The 21,125-nt window shown below is 43.2% G+C and overlaps 1 protein-coding gene across 1 annotated transcript in view; it reads right to left on the reverse strand.

The window, feature by feature from the left end:
* The window catches only part of ELP3 (elongator acetyltransferase complex subunit 3), a 118,829-nt gene that overhangs the window by 89,311 nt on the left and 8,393 nt on the right, over nt 1–21,125 (reverse strand). Inside the window, exons 3-7 of the mRNA XM_019965833.2 lie at nt 18,778–18,916; nt 13,650–13,720; nt 12,292–12,355; nt 9,826–9,894; nt 7,388–7,542 (exon numbers count right to left, since the gene is read on the reverse strand). Coding sequence (XP_019821392.1) covers nt 7,388–7,542; nt 9,826–9,894; nt 12,292–12,355; nt 13,650–13,720; nt 18,778–18,916 — 498 coding nt within the window. The remainder of the gene's footprint in view (nt 1–7,387; nt 7,543–9,825; nt 9,895–12,291; nt 12,356–13,649; nt 13,721–18,777; nt 18,917–21,125) is intronic.

The raw sequence follows: 21,125 nt of genomic DNA on the forward strand, positions 1-21,125 counted from the left end.
GGGGTCGCAAAGGGTCAGACACGACTGAGCATGCATGCATGCAGACTAGGAAAATAAACATGAATTTACTACCTTACATCTGAGAGAGGTGAGCCACACTAGGGAACCCAAATATTTTTCTTAAATACCATCTATACAAGAGAATTTAGATCAGTGAGATGAATGTCCATCCAAAAATTTTGCAGGAAATGTTATGTCCAAAACACAGTATCTCTGGGCTGCTCTACATTTTGCAAGGATGTCAACGTTTGAAAAGTTTTCTGCGTTCTGTAGTACCAACCAGACAACTATTTCTTCAAATTACACAAAGCTTCCCTAAAAAACAAATACCAACTTTATTATAGGGAGCTGGCAGTAAAAATTTACCTCCACAAACACAAGACTGCAAATTGGCTTTCTCTAGATTATTTCATAAAAGCATAGAGGCCAGGAGAAAAAAAAGCAAAACATGCCAAGTGGGCTGGCAGGACTCAGTGTAGCATTTATGGCTGGCTTTATGGCTCCCAGACTGTACTTTTACTACTTCCCGAGAGCCATTCATATTTGCCGCAATGAAAACTCAAATCACATATAAATTTTTATCTGAAAATAAAGTGTTTGTTGCCCCCTTGAGGTAAATTAAAGAACAGAAACAAAACAACGCCAGCTCTGGTCTGTCCTTTAGAGAAAGAGGCTTTCTTCTTCAAAAGACTTTTTCTACACACATACCGTGATCTGAAGTTACAGAGTAAAAGTTCATTTCACCCCCAAAAAGGACAATTTATACACACCACTAGGCATCAGACCATTTCTGTAAAAATAGAGCTAAAACTTCACACAAAGAATATCAGTTCAGTCATTCAGTCGTGTTCGACTCTTTGCCACCCCATGGACTGCAGCATGCCAGGCCTCCCTGTCCATCACCAACTCCGGAAGCTTGTTCAAATTCATGTCCATCGAGTCAGTGATGCCATCCAACCATCTTACCCTCTGCCGTCCTCTTCTTGTCTTCAACCTTTCCCAGCATCAGGGTCTATTTCTAAGGAGTCAGTTCTTCACATCAGGTGGCCAAAGTATTAGAGTTTCAGCTTCAGCATCAGTCATTCCAATGAATATTCAGGACTGATTTCCTTTAGGATTGACTGATTTGATTTCCCTGCAGTCCAAGAGACTCTTAAGAGTCTTCTCCAACACCACAGTTCAAAAGCTTCAGTTCTCTGGTGCCCATTCTTCTTCATGGCCCAACTCTCACACCCATATACAACTACTGGAAAAACCATAGCTTTGACTAGAAGGACCTTTGTTGGCAAACTAATGTCTCTGCTTTTTAATATGCTGTCTAGGTTGGTCATAGCTTTTCTTCCAAGGAGCAAGTGTCTTTTAATTTCATGACTGCAGTCCACCATCTGCAGTGATTTTGGAGCCCCCTCAAAAAAAGTTTGTCACTGTTTCCATTGTTTCCCCATCTATTTGCCATGAAGTGATAGGACCAGATGCCATGATCTTCATTTCTTGAATGTTGAATTTTAAGCCAGCTTTTTTCACTCTCCTCTTTCACTTTCATCAAGAGGATCTTTAGTTCCTCTTTGCCTTCTGCCATTAGGGTGGTGTCAGCTATATATCTGAGGTTATTGATATTTCTCCAGCAATCTTGATTCCAGCTTGAGCTTCATCCAGCCCGGTATCTTGCATGGTGTACTCTGCATATAAGTTAAAAAACCAAGATGACAATATACAGCCTTGATGTACTCCTTTCCCAATTTGGTACCAGTCCATTGTTCAACATCCGGTTCTAACTGTAGCTTCTTAACCTGCATACAGATTTCTCAGGAGGCAGGTCATGTGGTCTGGTAGTCCCATCTCTTTAAGAATTTTCCAGTTTGTTGTGATCCACACAGTCAAATATTTTGGCGTAGTCAATAAAGCAGCAGCAGATGTTTTTCTGGAACACTCTTGCTTTTTCTCTGATCCAGTGGATGTTGGCAACTTGATCTCTGGTTCCTCAGCTTGTACATCTGGAAGTTCTTGGTTCACATACTGTTGAAGCCTGGCTTGGAGAATTTTGAGCATTATTTTGCTAGCGTGTGAGATGAGTGCAATTGTGTGGCAGTTTGAACATTCTCTAGCATTGCCTTTCTTTGGGATTGGAATGAAAACTGACCTTTTCCAGTCCTGTGGCCACTGCTGACTTTTCCAAATTTGCTAGCAAATTGAATGCAGCACTTTCACAGCACATCTTTTAGGATTTTAAATATAGCTCAGCTGGAATTCCATCACCTCCACTAGCTTTGTTCATCATGATACATTCCAGGATCTCTGGTTCAAGGTGAGTGTACATCCCATTGTGGTTATCTGGGTCATTAAGAACTTTTTTGTATAGTTTTTCTATGTATCTTGCACCTCTTCTTAGTATCTTCTGCTTCTGGTAGGTCTATACTGTTTCTGTCCTTTATTGTGCTCATCTTTGCATGAAATGTTCCCTTGGTATCTCTAATTTTCCTGAAGAGATCTCTAGTATTTTCCATTCTATTGTTTCCCTCTATCTCTTTGCATTGCAAAATTTTAAAGTTTCAGTTGATAAAATGTCAAATTAACTGTATCCTAAAAATACATTATACACATCTTCAACTGGCCTAGCTAGCTCACGTGACCTAAGGAACCCAAAAAACAGACTAAAAATCTCTGCAGCAAATTTTCATGGAGGGGGGGTTAAGGGGTGGAACAAGTCTAAGATATTTATGATTCAAACTCACTTAATGCACAAGGTCTGCAACAAGAGATCAGCTGCACTGAGAAAAGAATATATAACACATAAGCATGGGGAGAGAAAAGTGTGATGGTCTGAACAGATGATCTGATCCTAAGAGGGAATTCTCAGAGTTCAGTGGATTTTTAGGCAGTAATCCTCTGAGGTACCGTTGTCATCCTAACGTCATGGGGCTTTGAACTAATTAAGGCTGTTTTTCCTCTAATTGCGTTTTATTCTAAGCTGTCATCTGTTTGTCAGTATTATTAGGAAAAAGGCATTGGATTACATCATGACTCCCTCGGAAGTTTGAAAGACTTCAGCATTTTACTCAGTATGACTCATATTCATGAATGATCAAGGTTCCGAATGAGCAGTAAAAATAAGGTCCTATTTCATCCTGCTACTCAAGGCCCTGCAGGATGGAGATCAGGCTGGCCTGCTGTTGCTCAAAGTCAATTCATGGACACAGATTTAACCGATCACCTCCTCTGGTGGCCATCACACAAAGTAGGCTGCTCACACCCACTCTCCCAGATGCTGAGCACGCCACCCGGGCATCTCAAACTGTTACTCAATCTGAGGCTCTAGCTTCGTCACAAAAGAATTCTGAAATGAAGTGATAGGTAAGAAGTGAATCTGGTCCCATCACTTCATGCAAACAGATGGGGAAACAAGTGACAGACTTTATATTTTGGGGCTCCAAAATCATTGCAGATGGTGACTGCAGCCATGAAATTAAAAGACGCTTGCTCCTTGGAAGAAAAGCCATGGCAAACCTAGACAGTGCATTAAAAGGCAGAGACATCGCTTTGCTGATAAAGGTCCATTTAGTCAAAGCTATGGTTTTTCCAGTAGTCAGGTATGGATGAGAGAGTTGGACCATAAAGAAGGCTGAGTGCCAAAGAATTAATGCTTTTGAATTGCGGTGCTGGAGAAGACTCTTGAGAGTCCCTTGGACTGCAAAGAGATCAAACCACTCAATTCTAAAAGAAGTCAGCCCTGAATATTCATAGGAAGGACTGATGCTGAAGCTGAAAACTCCAATAGTTTGGTCACCTGATGCAAAGAGCCAACTCATTGGAAAAGACCCTGATGCTGCGAAAGATTGAGGGCAGGAGGAGAAGGGAACGACAGAGGATGAGATGGTTGGATGGCATCACCTACTCAATGGATATGAGTTTTAGCAAACTCTGGGAGATAGTGAAGGACAGGGAATCCTGGAGTGCTGCAGTCCATGGGGTAGCAGAGTTGGACATGACTGAACAATAACTATGACAAGTGGGAGAATTATTCCAATTATTTTGGGGATGAGGCAGAGATTTCCAGGAATCACCATCCACTTTTTGACCTCTTTGGTTAGCCTTAGAACCGTTATGGCACTGGAGGGTGTGCTATTTAGCATGCTAACGTATTACAATGAGTGTATGATAAGGCTCAGTGTCTACTAGAGGCTAACTGTTCCACCATCTTGGTTCCAACCAGTCTGTCATGTCCCATGGCCATGTCATGGATTTCCCAGGTGGCTCAACGGTAAAGAATTTGCCTGCCAATGTAGAAGATGCAGGAGACCTGGGTTTGATCCTTGGGTCAGGAAGATCGCCTAGAGAAGGAAATGGCAACCCACTCCAGTCTTCTTGCCTGGGAAATTCCACGGGAAGAGGAGTCGGGTGGGCTATAGTCCATGGGTTTGCAGAGAGTTGGACACGACAGAGTGCACGTGCACACCCATGCCCACTTCATTCTTTTAAAGGCTGTGTCCTGCCCACTTCCCTCATATTTCAAAACTACTCTGGAGATTTATTTAAACTTATGACATAGTCTCTCTACTCTTTTCATTTTTACCAACCCAAAGGAGAGCATTAAGACATTAAGGGGATTGAAGTAGGGTAAGCACAGTACCCTGCCCCCCATTCCAAGAGGCACCCCTACATGGGTCATTAGTTGTCAATATCCAAGCAACAGATGATCATTCAAAATCCATTCACCAGTTTACTTGTGGCTTCCACATGCCAAGAACCATTTTAATTACAGGATAATGAAAGCATCTTTGGGTTCATTCAAGTCCTACTTATGACCCTGCAAAAAACTTAGAGGGGCAATGTTTGAACAACCTTATAATTAGCTGTCTTCCTGCACCCAACCCACCCCTACTGTAATAAAAAAGAAGCCAGAAAAAAAAAAAAAGCCTGAAGGCAGTGGGAGAGGGAGTGCAAGGAAAAAAAAAAACAAAACACATATTTCTTCCAGTATTTTGAAGCTCTGGTGATGTATACAAACGTGTGCTCACACACACACAGACAAGCACTCTCGTTCGTTTTACACCTGGCACGATGTCCTGCATTATAATTATAGCCAAGTTTAGGCTCTGAAAACAAAGCTGCCTTGGTTTCACAGGCCCCACTTCACTTCCTATGGACCTGGGCCAAGGGGCTTCATCTCTCTGGGCCTCAGTTTCCTCACTTGTAAAACAGGGATGATTTAAATATGTAACTCAAAGATTTTTTGCGAGAATCAAGTAAGTAAATACTCACTGCAGCGCCCAGCACACTGCAGACAGTGTAAATGTGATTGTCCCCTTCACTCCCATTTCCCACGTCCCCTCCGCACGGTTCTAATGGATGCCAAGGATGACCATGACTCCATCACCTCTTCCACGTATTTATACTCACACAGGCATGGCCACACACGAGACGGGATCACACAGTAAGAGCTGCTCTAAAACTTGCTTTATCATGTGGTGTACCCTGGAGATTCATGCAACTCTCCCATAAGGTAAGCTCATCCATTTGTGTGATGATAAACACCTGTAACAATCTGATACTCCTCAGTTTTATAGGGCTGGCCAGAAGTTCAATCAGGTTTTTCCATGAAATGTTACAGAACATTTTTTTCTGGACAATTTATTGCCAGCCCAGACATCTCTTGTACCGCCTACACATGTCCCCACTTGAGGCATTTCAAACTTAATGAAGCCAAAGGAAAAGTCTTGACTTTTCTCCCACAAACTCGTTCTTTCCCCTGTTCTTCCATCTGGGTAGGCAGCAGTACCCTAGGTCGCTTTCTACAACCCCAAACTGGGTGTCATCCTCGACTCCCTCTTTCTTATTTCCAACCTGATTCAAAGTCCATCAGCAATAAAATATAGCTCTAACCCATCTGCCCTTTTCTGTCACTTCGGCCACCACCCTCATTTGAGCAGGGGTGGGCACAACAGCCTCCCACCCGGTTTTCCACTCCTGCTCTGGCACCCCTCAAATCCACTTGCCGGGATGTCTTCAGACCTACAAACCTGAACACGTCACTCTCTGGCTTGAAACCATTCACCTACTTCCTACTGCTGATTCCAGAGTTTTTTAAGTCCTCAACATCCAGCACAACCTTCAAGCTCCCCTCATGACATCTGCTCCTTGGTTCGCCGGAATCTAGCCACTCTCTGAGGAACACCTCAAGCTTCTTCCTTGTTTCAGCACCTCTGTCTTATTTGTTTTCTGCGCCTGGCCTGACTGGCTGCTCCGCATACTTCCGATCTCAGCTTAAACATCACCAGGTCACGTTCAGAATCAGCCTATGTTTTCTCCAGCACAGCAGCCTGTCTCCACCATGGCACCTACTGTCTGTCATCTGTTGAACCAGCAGAATGTGAGCACTGCCAGGGCAAGGACAGCATCCGTCTTGTTCACCGTTTTGTTCCCGGTACCCCAGGCAGAGCATGGTCCCTAGTGGGCCTTCAATTAACGTTCAGTAATTAAAGGCAGAGTACACAGTAGCTTAGCCAGGTGTCCCTGAAATTTCTGAAAATAAAAACTATTTTAAGACTTTCCCTTCTAAAATCACCAAACTTAGGAAACTTTAGTTTTCTTCTCATTAAAAATGGAGACAGGAGGTATCAAAAGAAAGCATAGCTGTCTTCCACTGCAGGGTCACAGGTTTGATTTTCTAAAGCATAGCTGTCTTCTGTTTTATCAACTAGAATTTGAAACAAATAAATGATCCCATTCACAAATAAAAATGACTCAACACTCATCAGATAGTAAGTCATAAAACAGTAACTATTAAATAATAGTCATTTGTTCTGTCAATTTTATAGCAGCTCACTGTCTCAGATTAAAAGTACTGCCCAAGCTCTTTCTGGGTGAGCTCACCAACTGCAATCCAGGCCACTCCTGCAGCTTAGACCAGCCTAAGGCCGAAAAGATCTGTGCAGCGATTTTGTATGTTCTGTTGTTTTTCTTTTCCTTTCTTTTTATTCTTTTGCACAGTGACTTGTGAGAATACTAATGCCAATGGACCACACTCACTTTTAAAAAACATAATCCTTCTCCCCACAATATAGCAGTAACAACAAGCACCAGGACTGCTGAGGTGATTCCTGTTAACTAAACTTACCGTGGTCATCATTTCACGATATAAGTGAAGTCATTATGCTGCACACCTGTAGACAGTACTGTACGTCAACTACATCTCAGTAAAATTGGAAAAAAATGTATTTAACCATACAATCCATGAAAACCATGCAAGTAAAAAGAATAAAAACCTCTCCCCTTGTCCCCCAAAGAACTAGGAGGATAGACATAGAGCAGAAGGAATTCTTACAGACTGCTGCTAGGAGGATGAACCAACAACCACTCAGGTGAATGTGATAAAGTTAGGATTTCTTACTTGACGGCCTCATAAATATTGTTGGAGGTATGTCCTGATAAGGCATCATGTAAATTTCGAATAAAATAATCTCTATATTCTTCTGGAAGGGCCATAAATGTTCCACCCATCACGATAAATTCCACTTTATCCACACTGTGACCAAGCTGTTTTAACTGAAAGACATAAATTCGTCAGCATTAGCAAGGTATAGTCAACTACTCTTAAGTGGCTTACTGAAATTTTCTAATTTTACTTGGCAGTGTTTTTATCACTACAGTTTAAAAACGAGAAGCAAACATGTTGAGCAAATTCTACAGACTCAAGAAAATAGGCTCCAGAGTCTGAAAGAAAAATAATTACGGTTCAAATAAGAAGGAAGAGTAAGAATTTAAAATAATCAAAAGTTTGATGTCAACTTACAGAGTTAAGTGAACATTCAAAAATACAGAGGATATAAATTAGCAGCAAATATAATCACACAAGATATAATTGTATACATTGTAACAGAATGAACAAATCTTTCTTGATTATGTATTTTTTAAGACTTCACTGAATTTGTTACCAGACTGCTTCTGTTTTACGTTAGCTTTTTTGCCCAGGAGGCACATAGAATCTTAGCTCCCCGACTGGGGCCTGAACCTGTCTGCCGGCTCTGGAGGCAGAGTCCTAACCACTGGACCACCAGGGGAGCCCCCCAGTATGTATTTTATGCCAGACCTTGGGGTCAGCATTGAGGACGAAGAAGCCCATAGGCAGTATAACCAGGACTTGATGCAAACGAAAGAAAGGGAACACCAGATGAGAAAGCAGCACTAGGAAAGCAGTTTCACATGAAAACTTTGCAGTTTTGATTTGTGAAGATTCTGGATACAGGTGGCACCTTTTCAGCCTGGTTTCCGGGTGGGGGAGTAATCAGTCTGAAATGTAATATCTCCTCTACATGGGGACACAATGATACAGATCTTTCCAGTTTTCAACAACAAGTCAAGATTCTACTTTTTAAAAACAGGTATTTCGATTTCTTGCCAGGTGTTAGGCTTGAGAAAAACTCAGTCAAGGGGACTACAAATTATGAACTCTAATGTACTAAGTAAACAGGATACCTGCACTTAATATGAGCAAAAAGTTATCTTTTTGAATACTTATTTCTGAAAATGGAATATAGCAACTTATAAATACATACATCCTTATAGTAGGTTGGCCAAAAACTTCACTCCGGCTTTTCCATAACATCTTATGGAAAAACCCAAATGAACTTTTTGGCCAACCCAATACATATGTAAATCCTTACACAAACATAAGCGTATGTGCATGCATGTGCAACACATACAAATATATGTGTATATAGCTATCAACACTAAAAGAATACTCCAGCTGTGGTCGTTCACCAGGGGTACACAGTTAAATCTTCCTGGTAGCTTTTTCAAAATATCTTGCCTGGACCCTAAATCAGACAGCACCGCATAACTCCAGTGGCGAAACGGGGCGCGCGTTTTGACAAAGTCATTCAGGTGATTCTAGTACATTTACAGCTGGGAAAAAATCACTGCTCTCTGGTACTTTCTACATCTTCCAGAACCCATACTCCTTTTTGGTAAACAGAAACCTTTCAAGCTCTACTGACACATTTTAAATAAATTAAATACCATGGCTAAAAAAGAAATGAACACAGAGGTGACTTTCTGTTAACGTGTTACTTTCCATCTCAGTCTGTCTAGTTGCCTGACTAGATGTTACTATAAAAACTACGGACAGTGCTTGCGTTGTTGTAAAGTAGGCAAGTTTAAAATGAAGTTAATGTTCAGACTTCTCGAACACACCAAGGCCACTGACATAGTACTTGTTTTTTAATCAGTCATATTAAGATATAATTTATAGATTGGGTTGGCCAAAAAGTTCGTTTGGGTTTTCCCATAAGATGTTGCAACTTTTCTGGCCAACCCCATACAATAAAATCCATTAACTTTAAGTGTACAATTAAATGAGTTTAGAGTTGTGTAACCACCACAACCACCATTATAAAGAACAATTCCATGGCTCCCACGAGCCCCTCATTCCCCTGTAGGCAATTCCCTATTCTCACCCCAGCAAAGCAGCCACTATACTTCTCACTTGGCTTATGGAAGCTAAAATGCAATCCACCCACCTACTGCCTAAGACCTTCGACACTGCCACACACCGTAAGTTTCATAACACGCATGACTTTCTACAAACTCAAAGAACTTTAGAGACTATAAAGTCCTTACAGAAAATAATATGGTCTTTATAGCAAGTGGTGTTTTTGACCCTGCTAGGAACTGCAAAACTGTCCTCTCCTTCAGATGGGATATTAAAAACTTACGAAGGAGAGAAATATTCTTTCAGTTCTTATTTCTGGTTCAACTCAAATCAAGCAACAGCACCTCCTAAGTATAAAGATCTAATGTAAAAAAAAAAAGTGCTTTTTAAAACCTTACCTGTTCGATCCGGTGTCTTGTCTGCAGGTAAGGGTCATACCTGGCACGGATAGCTCGCATGGAGGTTGGCTAAAAAAAGAAAAATATCCTGTCATGCCCACATTGAATTAAAAATAAGATGTGGTTTCAAAAGGGCTGTATAAAAAACTAAAATTCTCTTGGGCTCCTTCCTTCCTTCCTCAGTTTGGTCAGTTTGAAATAATGACCTGAAGATTATCTGGTTGGTCTTCATTCAATAGCAGGCAGCTCCCTGGGTCATGGTTACAGCTTTGTGTAAACGCTGATGGAATTCCCAGAGTTACCAAATTGTTTTGCTGCTCTAGACAGAGGTGTGCATGCATACTCAAAAAGAGTTCCTTGAGAAAATAACCTTTGAGCCAGATCATTAAATTACAACATAGGTTTTGATGGGTTAACATGAAGTCTTCATGCTGTCATAAAAAGGTCAATGGCCACCAAACAACGTCCTGGTAGAAAATGTTCCCAGCTACTGAGCCCTCGTGCGGCAGCTACTGAAGCCGCGTGCCTAGAACCCGTGCTCCACAAGAGAAGCCACGATGAAGAGGGGCCCCTGTGCACCGCAGCAGAGAAAGACCGTGTGCAGCAGCAAAGACCCAGCACAGCCAAAAATAATAAATAAACAGAATAAAAGGGAAATGTTCCCTGAAGACACATTGTTAAATGAGAAAGGCAAGGTCTTGACAGACTACCTGCCGTGTACAAAGTCAGGATACAGAAGATGAATTGCCTTTATATGTCTATGCTGTTAATATCTATGCTGGGTGAACAGGAAAGGGACGATACTGACTGTTCAGTGGGCTGCAGCCGAATGGGGTGGCCAGGGAAAGTGATGAGAGGGAGCCTTTTCACTGAGAGATTTCTTTTTGTATTTTTACAATTTGATCTATTAAAAAAAAAAAGGAAAAAAATGAAAAACCATACATAAGAAGATAAAAAAAGTCACTTAGGTTGCTGGCTGCCGGCCTCTTCTGAAGGGGTTGACTGCTCGGAAAGCCTGCTTGGTGGCCTCCTGCTCTCGCTCTTGCCCCCGCAAGAGCCATCAAAGGCCTCTTAAAACCTGCCTAGATTATACCATTCCTCTGCTTTAAACCTGGATGGCTGCACGTGACACCGATTGGGTTGGCCAAAAAAGTTCACTCGGGGTTTTCCTTGACAGTTTACGGAAAAACCTGGACAAACTTTCTGGCCAGCCCAATATAGCCAACTTCTTGCCTTGCCTTACAACCCTCTGCGTCACTGTCTCCCAGATCTCATTCTCCCCTCACCCGCTCTGCTCCAGAGCCCTGCCGTTATTCTCACTCTGGCTCCACGTTTTATCTATTCTCTCTGCTAGGGATGCTCCTTCTTGATTTTCTTGAAAGCCTTCTTCTTGTCATTCGGGGCTCAGTTACCACGTCACCCCTCCCAGCCACCAAAGCTGAAGTCACCCTCTCCTATATCTTACTTGACTTCACTTCCCTGCTTCCCATTTCAACTGGTACCTGATATTTTTTCGTTTGTTTCACTACTGTTTTGTTGTCCAGTCACTAAGTCATGTCCAACTTTTTGTGACCCCCATGGACTGCAGCATGCCAGACTTCCCTGTCCTTCACCGTCTCCTGGAAATTGCTCCAACTCATGACCATTAAGTCGTGATGCTATCTAACCATCTCATCCTCTGCTGCCCTCTTCTTCTGCTTTCAGTCTTTTCCAGCATCATTATTATCTGCTGCTGCTGCTAAGTCGCTTCAGTCATGTCTGACTCTGTGTGACCCCATAGACGGCAGCCCACCAGGCTCCCCCATCCCTGGGATTCTCCAGGCAAGAACACTGGAGTGGGTTGCCATTTCCTTCTCCAATGCGTGAAAGTGAAGTCACTCAGTCGCGTCCGACTCTTCGCGACCCCATGGACCGCAGCCTACCAGGCTCCTCCGTCCATGGGAGTTTCTAGGCAAGAGTACTGGAGTGGGGTGCCATTGCCTTCTCCTTCATTACTATCTACCCTCCACTTATTAGAATGCAGATTCCACAAGACCTGACCTGTCTTTTCCATGGCTGCAGAGGCAGGAAAACATCCTGGTGAGGTGCACAGAATTCAAGACCTGGCCCTGTTACATTAGGGATGTGTCTTCCAGGCCAGTTGTGAAAGCCTTCTAGGCTCCAGTTTCCTTATCCATAAAACTATGATAATAATAGTGTTTACCTTCAAAATGCCGCTGGAAGATTTAAAGTTGTAAAGCACTTAGAACAGTGTTGACATATGTTCATAATAAGCGCTTAGGTAAGTATTTCTGCAGTGACTGGAACAATATACAGAGGCACTTGGCAAATATTTCATGAATGAGTAACTTGTGCAATCAAGAAAAAAATAAGAAAGAAAAATTTTAAGAAAGCCAGTACTTGTAAAAGCATATGCTAAGTAAAGTATGACATAACACTCCTCCGGTCAGCCTCACATTACCTTACCTCATATCCAGTGTAAGACTGGGTGGAATATTCGAAATCTGAATCAGGTCCGCCAGGGCAGTACCTGCCAACACAACAAAAGGGTGAGGGTGTCAGACTCAGAACTCAGCTCCACTGTCCAGTTCGGGACCCGCAGTCTCCATAGAACCCTGCTGGAAGCAGCTTCATTTTCAAATCCTGACAGAAGATTGTACCTTTGTGCTCTCTGCAAATACTTACATTTTCTACTAACAAGTAAAAAGGTAAACATATAAAGGAACAACATTGCAGTAGTTTTCAGAGTACTGCAGCCGCTATCATTTTATTTTTTTATTGGAGTGTAGTCGCTGTATGAGGCTGTGTTAGTTTCTGCTGTCTGATGAAGTGAATCAGCTGATGTGTACACACAGCTCCTCCTCCTGGAGCCTCCCTCCCCACCCCACCCCTCCAGGTCCCCAGCGAGCACCGGGCTGAGCCCCCTGTGCTGTACAGCAGCTTCCTGTGGGCTATTTTACACGCTAGTGTACGTGTGTCAGCGCCGCTCTCTCAGCCCGCCCCACCCTCTCCTTCCTGCTGTGTCCACATGTCCACACTCTACATCCGCATCCCTAGTCCTGCCCTGGAAATGGGCTCATCTGTATCATTTTTCTAGATTCCGTGTGACAGATGAATGGATAAGGATGATGTGGTACATCTATACACTGGAATATTACTCTGCCATAAAGAGGAGCAGAGCTGGGTCATTTGTAGAGATGTGGATGGACCGAGAATCTGACATACAGGGGAAAGCAAGTCAGAAAGAGAAAAACACATATCGTGTATCAATGCACTATCACTTTAGAAGTTTAAGCTTTTAGGGGCAGATAACAGTGCCTACATTTTCCTAGTTTGGATTGATACTCACAGTGCTCTCTTGGTAACTACACTTAGGAAAATTTTTCTCCCGACTGATCTTACTATCTAGAATCATGCATATTCTTCTAATTTTTCTAATTATCTAAGCTTAAGAAGTTTAAAGATTATTTATAAGGGTAACTTTTTGGGGATACTTTGCTGATCCAAATTCATTTTAAATTTCTGACATTTGGAATTCAGGCTTCTCATATTTCCATGTTTCATTTATCAAGTTAACAGACTATCTACTCTTTTGAGTTCTGTAACTATGTACTGTATATTGAAACAAATTAAAATCTTTATATGTTTTATTTTAAAGCACTGAAATATCCTATTAATGGCTGCTTATTTCAAAGAACTGACTTATGAATCTTTAATAGTTAAAGTTTTAAATATGACCAGCATGCACTGATCAAGGCCCTAGGACTTGCTATATCCATTAAAATGCAAACACATACACGACTTATTAAAATCATCATACTCACACACATATATTTCCTGTAAAACTGATGTGTGGACATCTGTGGGGTTTGCACATGACAGCCACAACAGCAATCTATAAAAGAAAGATTAATAAAAAAGCAACTGTGAAATAATTCACAGGAAATTCTGGAGAGCGGTTAGCTGAGAAAATGGGAGAGGGCCGCAACACAAGGGGCTTCAAAAGTGCTTGTGATGCTGTGTTTCTTAAACAAAGGCGTGGGTACCAGGGTGATCTCTTTTCAGTGTTATTAACCTTCAGATCAGATGGTACAGAATGAATCTTGGAGGAGGGGTCCCTGCTGGGGCTCCAAGGAACCACGTGTAGACGTGCACAACCTTCAGTCTCCTGACCTCTGGAGCTCACCGTTGGCAGTAAACAGACACTGAATGCACCATGATGGATCCAGGATTGGGAGAGAAGTGGACCAGAGCCCCGTGCAGATCAGGGCCTATGCAGACTGACTGCAGCCTGATTTCAGTTTGGTTCAGTCCTGTTACAGGAATTTCAGCTGTGGAGTTAGCATGCCAGGCCTCTTGAGAAAGATGTACGTTTACTGAGAAAGCATGAAGGTTTGGGTTTTTGTGTAACCTGGGTGTCCAGAGCTCAAAAGTCTGTGGCTGTTTTGAAGAATGAAGTACTATATGAAATTTTGGTTATTAAAGATATAACTTTGTAGCCTTCCTATCTGGAGAAATAAAATCCTTGAAATGAAAAAAAAAAAAAAAGTGCCACACTCAATATGTCAGCAAATTTGAAAAACTGAGCAGTGGCCACAGGACTGGAAAAGGTCAGTTTTCATTCCAATCCCAAAGAAGGGCAATGCCAAAGAATGCTCAAACTACTGCACAGCTGCATTCATCTCACATGCTAGCAAGGTTATGTTCAAAATCCTTCAAGTTAGGCTTCAACACTACAGGAACCAAGAACTTCCAGACATACAAGCAGGATTTAGAAAAGGCAGAGGACCCAGAGATCAAATTGCCAACATCCATCAGATCATAGAAAAAGCAAAGGAATTCCAGAAAAACTTCTGCTTTGTTGACTGTGCCAAAGCCTTTGACTGTGTAGATCACAACAAACTGTGGAAAATTCTTCAAGAGATAGGAATACCAGACCACCTGGCCTGTCTCCTGAGAAATCTGTATGCAGGTCAAGAAGCTACAGTTAGAACCAGATATGGAACAATGGACTGATTCAAAACTGGAAGAGGAGAACGTCAAGGCTGTATATTGTCACCCCGCTTATTTAACTTCTATGCAGAGTACATCATGCAAAATGCCAAGCTGGATGAAGCTCAAGCTGGAATCAAGATTGCTGGGAGAAATATCAATAACCTCAGATATATAGCTGACACCACCCTAATGGCAGAAGGCCAAGAGGAACTAAAGAGCCTCTTGATGAGGGTGAAAGAGGAGAGTGAAAAAGCTGTCTTAAAACTCAACCTTCAGAAAACAAAGATCATGGCATCTGGTCCCATCACTTCATGGCAAATAGATGGGAAACAATGGATCAGTGACAGACTTTACTTTCTTGGTCTCCAAAGTCACCGTGAATGGTGACTGCAGCCCTGATACTAAAAGATGCTTGCTCCTTGGAAGAAAGCTATGACAAACGTAGACAGCATATAAAAAAAAAAAAAAAAGATAGCATTATAGTCAAAGCTGCCGTTTTTCCAGTAGTCATGTATGCATGTGAGAGATGGACCATAAAGAAGACTGAGCGCTGAAGAATTGATGCTTTTGAACTGTGGTGTTGGAGAAGACTCTTGAGAGTCCCTTGGACTGCAAGGAGATCCAACCAGTCCATTCTAAAGGAGATCAGTCCTGGCTGTTCATTGGAAGGACTGATGCTGAAGCTGAAACTCTAATACTTTGGCCACCTGATGCAAAGAGCTGACTCACTTGAAAAGACCCTGATGCTGGGAAAGATTGGTGGCAGAAGAAGGGGACAACAGAGGATGAGATGGTTGGATGGCATCATGGACTCCATGGACCTGAGTTTGAGTGAACTCCAGGAGATAGTGAAGAACAGTGATGCCTGGTGAGCTGCAGTACACGGGGTCACAAAGAGTTGGATGCGACTGAGCAACTGAACAACAACAATTGATGCGTCGATTGTACGGCAACCTGGGGGAGGGGAGAGGAAGTGCAAGGGAACTCTGTACTTTCTGCTCAACCGTTCTGTAAGCCTAAAGCTCTATTAAAAAATAAAAACAAAGCACAACAGTAACAGCAGGGATAAAAGCATGGAGTTTAGGATGCACAACAGATAGGGGATGACAATTAGCTGTGTGCTCTTGACATTTTTAGTAAGTTACTCTGGTGGATCTGCTGCAGCTAAGACAAAGCAGGCCTGTTATGAAACGACTCCAATAACCTCCAAAATAAGAAACAATAAAGGTCAGAACATTCCTACCCATGGTGGAAGGAATGGACAACGCATTTCACATCATTTGGAAACCAAACAGATGGGGGCACCATGAATAAGGTGGTCAAGAAGGATGAAAGCAAGTCTGAGCAAGCAAGCAAGTCTGGTCTTGCTATACTGGAGGGTCTACAGGCAGTCAAAGGAGAGACGTCTAACAGGCGATATGACGTGGACATGAAGTTTGGGGAAAGGCTGGAGCTGGGAGTCAGCGTATGGCAGTGTTAAACACCAGGGGGGCCTCCCTGGCAGTCCAGTGGCGAGACTCCACCTTCCAATGCAGGGCACGCGGGTTCAGTCCCTGGTGGGGCAGCTAAGATCCCACATGCCTCGAGGCCAAAAAACCAAAACATAAAACGGAAGCAATGTTGTAACAAATTCAATAAAGACTTTAACAATGATCCACATTAAAAAAAAAACAAAAGACATCAATGGATGAGATCCCCAAATGAAGTGTGTACAGCGCTAAAAACAGTGGGCCTGGGACCGCAGAAGATATCCATTTTTAAAGACAAGCAGAACAAGAGTAGCTCTCAGAGAAAGAAAAGAAGGGATTCGAGGCAGGACGAGGACAGAACGGAATCGTGGAAACCAGGTGCATTTGTCAGGCCCAGAGGTTGACAAGCCTTTGCTCGCATGATGGCAAGCCCGTGCATACTGCCGAAAACTGACAATGCAAGGTTTATCCTGAGAACACATTATTTAGGGAAGTAAATGCCAAGAAATCAGCTAAGACTTAAAAGCCATTGCCCTGGGTAGGGGAGGAGGAGGGGGAATGTAAAGAGGAGGTTTGGAACTATTCATTTTTCTGAAAGCCTTCTACGCTTCGGTACAAACCAACCAACGAACCCCAAACACTTAAGTATAGGGAAGAGACTGGGATTGATGGTACACTCTGTGCAAAGGTTCTGGGGTTTAATTAGTCACAAGTGTGATGTGGTCCAGGAGAGACGGCTACCTGGCAGGTCATGTAAGCAGGAGAAGTGCAGTAGCCCCACCCAAGGAACAGACTGAACTTAGTTCACACGGGGAATAAAGGACTCGACTCTGGGCACCAAGTCTGAGGAGGGCCCAAATCCCACCCTGTGTCTTTCACACTCATCCTTGTTATCCTGGAGGCCTGGCCTCAACTGAGGCTCTTCATGCCTGGCTCAAACTGAGAGCATTCCAACTGGTCTCTCTGTCTCCAAGTGACTGACCCTCCATCTTTAAAGAACATTTTATTTCTTTTCAATTTTGGCCGCACTGGGTCTTCGTTGCTGCACGCAGGCTTTCTCTAGTTGCAGTGAGTGCGGGCTTCTCTTTGCGGTGGCTCCTCTCGTTGTGGCGCACAGGCTCCAGGCACACGGTGTCAGCAGCTGTGGCTCCCAGGCTCTAGGCCCTGCAGTTGTGGCACCCGGGGTTAGCTGCCCTGCGGTATGTGGGATCTTCCGGGACCAGGGACTGAACTCATGTCCCCTGTACCGGCAGGCGGATTCCCAACCACTGGGCTATCAGGGAAGACCTCCCCTACATCTTGTATCCAAATTAATTTTCTGAAAAATCTATCTGGTTTCCATCACTCCCCTTCTCAAAAATCTTTTAGTTTCCTCGTATCTGGCTTCTTTGTGAGACATCTGGGCTTCCCTGGTGGCTCAGCTGGTAAAGAATCCGCCTGCAATGCAGGAGACCTGGGTTCAATCCCTGGGTTGGGAACATCTCCTGGAGAAAGGAACAGCTACCCACTCCAGTATTCTGGCCTGGAGAATTCCATGGACTGTATAGCCCATGGGGTCGCAAAGAGTCGGACACGACTGAGCAACTTTCACTTCACTTCATTTAAGATCTTTGACAAGCAAATGCCACAGTAACACTTTACCCCGAAGTCCTGCCGCTTTCCAAAGTGAAGCCCAGCTCTGGTGAGCCTGGTACACTTGCGGTTTCCCCCCACACACACCTCTTACATCATCTGTGCCCTAATTCCTGCCCCTTGCTCCCACGACTCTGCGCTTGCTCTTCTCCGCTTACACGGGCACCACTTCTGGGTCAGTCAGGCGCTTCCTAGTTCCTTATACTGTAGGGACATCTCTGTCTTCTGGACACCCTCCTGAATGGTGTCAACTGGTTCACAGTTACCATACGTATTAATATAACGACTCTGCACTATCAGTTAACTTTTCAAAACACCCTTTATGTTATAAGCCACGAGCTTAAGGTGGCCAACAATATTTATCATCTTCTGGTAGTCACCAAGTTTCAGTCTATACTTTTAAAGACCTCCTCCCCCTCAACACCCTATGCCCCGTGAGTTCGTGCTCAGTTGCATCCAACTCTTTGTGACCCCATGGACCGTAGCCTGCCAGGCTCCTCTGTCCATGGGATTCTCCAGGCAAGAATACTGGAATGGGTTGCATGCCCTTCTCCAGGGCATCTTCCCTACCCAGGGATCAAACCCACGTCTCCTGCATTGGCAGGCGGATTCTTTATCACTGAGCCACCTGGGAAGCCCCACTTTTGAAGACACTAAAAATCAAACACCATCTTTTCCTCTAAGTGACTCTCTTCCCTGGTGCTCTCCAAGCCTCCTGCATGCGTCTCCACCCCAGCACACATCACTACAGGTGGATTTTATGAATTCAAATGGCCCACCTCCACCTCACTACGTGGAGGCAGGGATCAGTGGCCCAACCGATACACAATCAATACGTGATGAATCGATCACTCACCCCACTGGCGGTTCTGATGGGTTTCGCCTTCAGCTTGGGGACCAAGACCTTCCGATACTGAGGCGGGACCGCGGCGATGATGTCCACCAGGCGGGGTTGCGCCGAGAGCCCGTATTTGGCAGCTGTCCTGGTCTTCACCCTGAACGTAGAGCATCCATCATGATCAAGGTCAAAATATTCCAAGGACAAGCTCCCAGAAGAATAACCTATGAACAATGTCACCAATGCTCGCGACTCCCATATCCCCTCACCAGATGAGCGCAGTGGCTCTAACGCTTGTAACTGTCAGGGAAACGGGAACAAAATCCACGACTTCTTGTTCTCTGGAGTACCAGAGGAAGCCAGATGACCAGGGGACGGGACCCAGGACAGTGACACAGTCGAGGTCTCGTTCAAGGTAGGGCTCCAGCGTGAAAGGATTTGACCCCTCCCCCAGCTTCCGCAGCACACATCCGAGATGAGGTTAACCCTCTCGAGGGGGCCTGCTCGGGACACTGTGGGATGATCAGACACACACTTGGCCTCAACGGGCACCTCTCCCTGCTGTAACAACCAAAACTATCTCCAGACGCTGCAAAGTCTTGGGGGTGGGTGGAGGGGTGGGAGTCGTCATTACTGGTCGCAAGCCATGGTCTCAGGCCAAAAAGCAAAACAATCAAACACAAAGCTATGTAGACCCGAACAGGAAATAAAGTATTGAGTTGGCCAAAAAGTTCACTTGGGTTTTTCTGTTAGATGTTATGGAAAAACCCAAACGAACTTATTGGCCACTCCAACATATATTTTTTAAAGCATTTAAAATATTTTTCTAATATAAAATATTACCTAAATAACAGAACAATGAACCATGTAATATACTTTAACAATTATAAAACAATCACTCTTGTAACCACATTCCAAGAAAAAGAACATGATCACCATTTCAGAAGACCCCTGTGTGCCTTCCTGACTGTAACCCTATCCGCACCCCCAAAATAACCTTTATCCCAACTAGTTTTCTTCTATAATCTAGAAGAAAAACTGTTCCTTGTTTTCTTCTATAATTGTACCAACTTTTCTTTTCTTTGTGGCTGCTAGCCAAATCCCACAGTCACTTTAATCCATCTAGAAATACTATGAGGTGTGCAAATCGTTTAAACAAATGTTTACTGAGTTCCTAAGAGGTACAAGAGACTACCTAAGTACCTGGGACATCAGGAAGTGTAAGGCAGAGCTGTTCCGTGCTCTATGTTCGCAGACAGGCACGCACAAAAATAAGTCTGCTGATAATAAAAACATACGTAATAGAACACACACCCAACCATGAATGCTTACAGCGCTCGAGACGAACTCAGTGTGTGCTGGGGAGACATTCATGGAAATGGGCACAGAAAAGCGTAGGCTTCACAGATGGGAGGGGAGTTTGGGGGAGAATGGATACATGGATATGAATGGCTGAGTACCTTTGCTGTCCACCTGAAACCATCACAGCATTGTTAACTGGCTTTACTCCACCGCAAAACAAGAAGTTTAAAAGTATATACATTACAACAAAAAAGAAAGTTGCTAAGAGAGTAAATCCTGGACGTTCTCATCACAAGGGAAGAAGAATTTTTTTTTCTATTTCTTTAATTTTGTATCAATATGAGAGAGAGGATGGATGTTCACTAAACTTACTGTAATCATCTCATAATGTGTAGGCTGAATCACCATACTGTGTATCTTGAACTTAAAACAGGGCTACTTATCAACTGTATCAATAAAACTGGAAGAAGAAAGTAAAAAATAAAAAGGAATGGATGAGGAAGTTGGTAGTGAACATGGAAGAGAGTTATAATGAAGACAGAGTAGGCAAACTTGTGACCTGAACTGGACCCAAGGAAAAAGATTCAAAGGTGACGCTAGAGTTTCAAGCCGCTGAAGGTTAAAACGATTCGGCAAAGGGGCCATCTGAGTACCGGCTGGTTTTGAGGAAGATGCTAACTTTAGCTTTAGATGTGCTACATTAAAGAGGATGACAAAAATATATAAGACACAGAAACGTTCACGAGAAACAAAAGATTTGTATAATTATGGGTACAGCTGAGAAAAAAATAGGGGAAAAAAAAAATCAGGGGTACTCTTTCTACCCCCTTCTGATGCCTATGTCAGAAGCTTTCTCTATCTCCTTTATACTTTAATAAAACTTTATTACACACAAAAAAAAAAAAAAAAAATCAGTTAAACACATGGTAGAAAAATCAATAAAATATAATGTCTCCATAGCAAAAAAGAACATTGATTTCTTTAGCCAACATTTATTAAGCACAATGTTCCAAAGAAAGGGTAAAACATATTTTTCTAGACAGGGTCTAGAGAAACGTCATGTG

The sequence above is a fragment of the Bos indicus genome, chromosome 8, assembly GCF_029378745.1.
Source record: "Bos indicus isolate NIAB-ARS_2022 breed Sahiwal x Tharparkar chromosome 8, NIAB-ARS_B.indTharparkar_mat_pri_1.0, whole genome shotgun sequence".
Lineage (NCBI taxonomy): Eukaryota > Metazoa > Chordata > Mammalia > Artiodactyla > Bovidae > Bos > Bos indicus.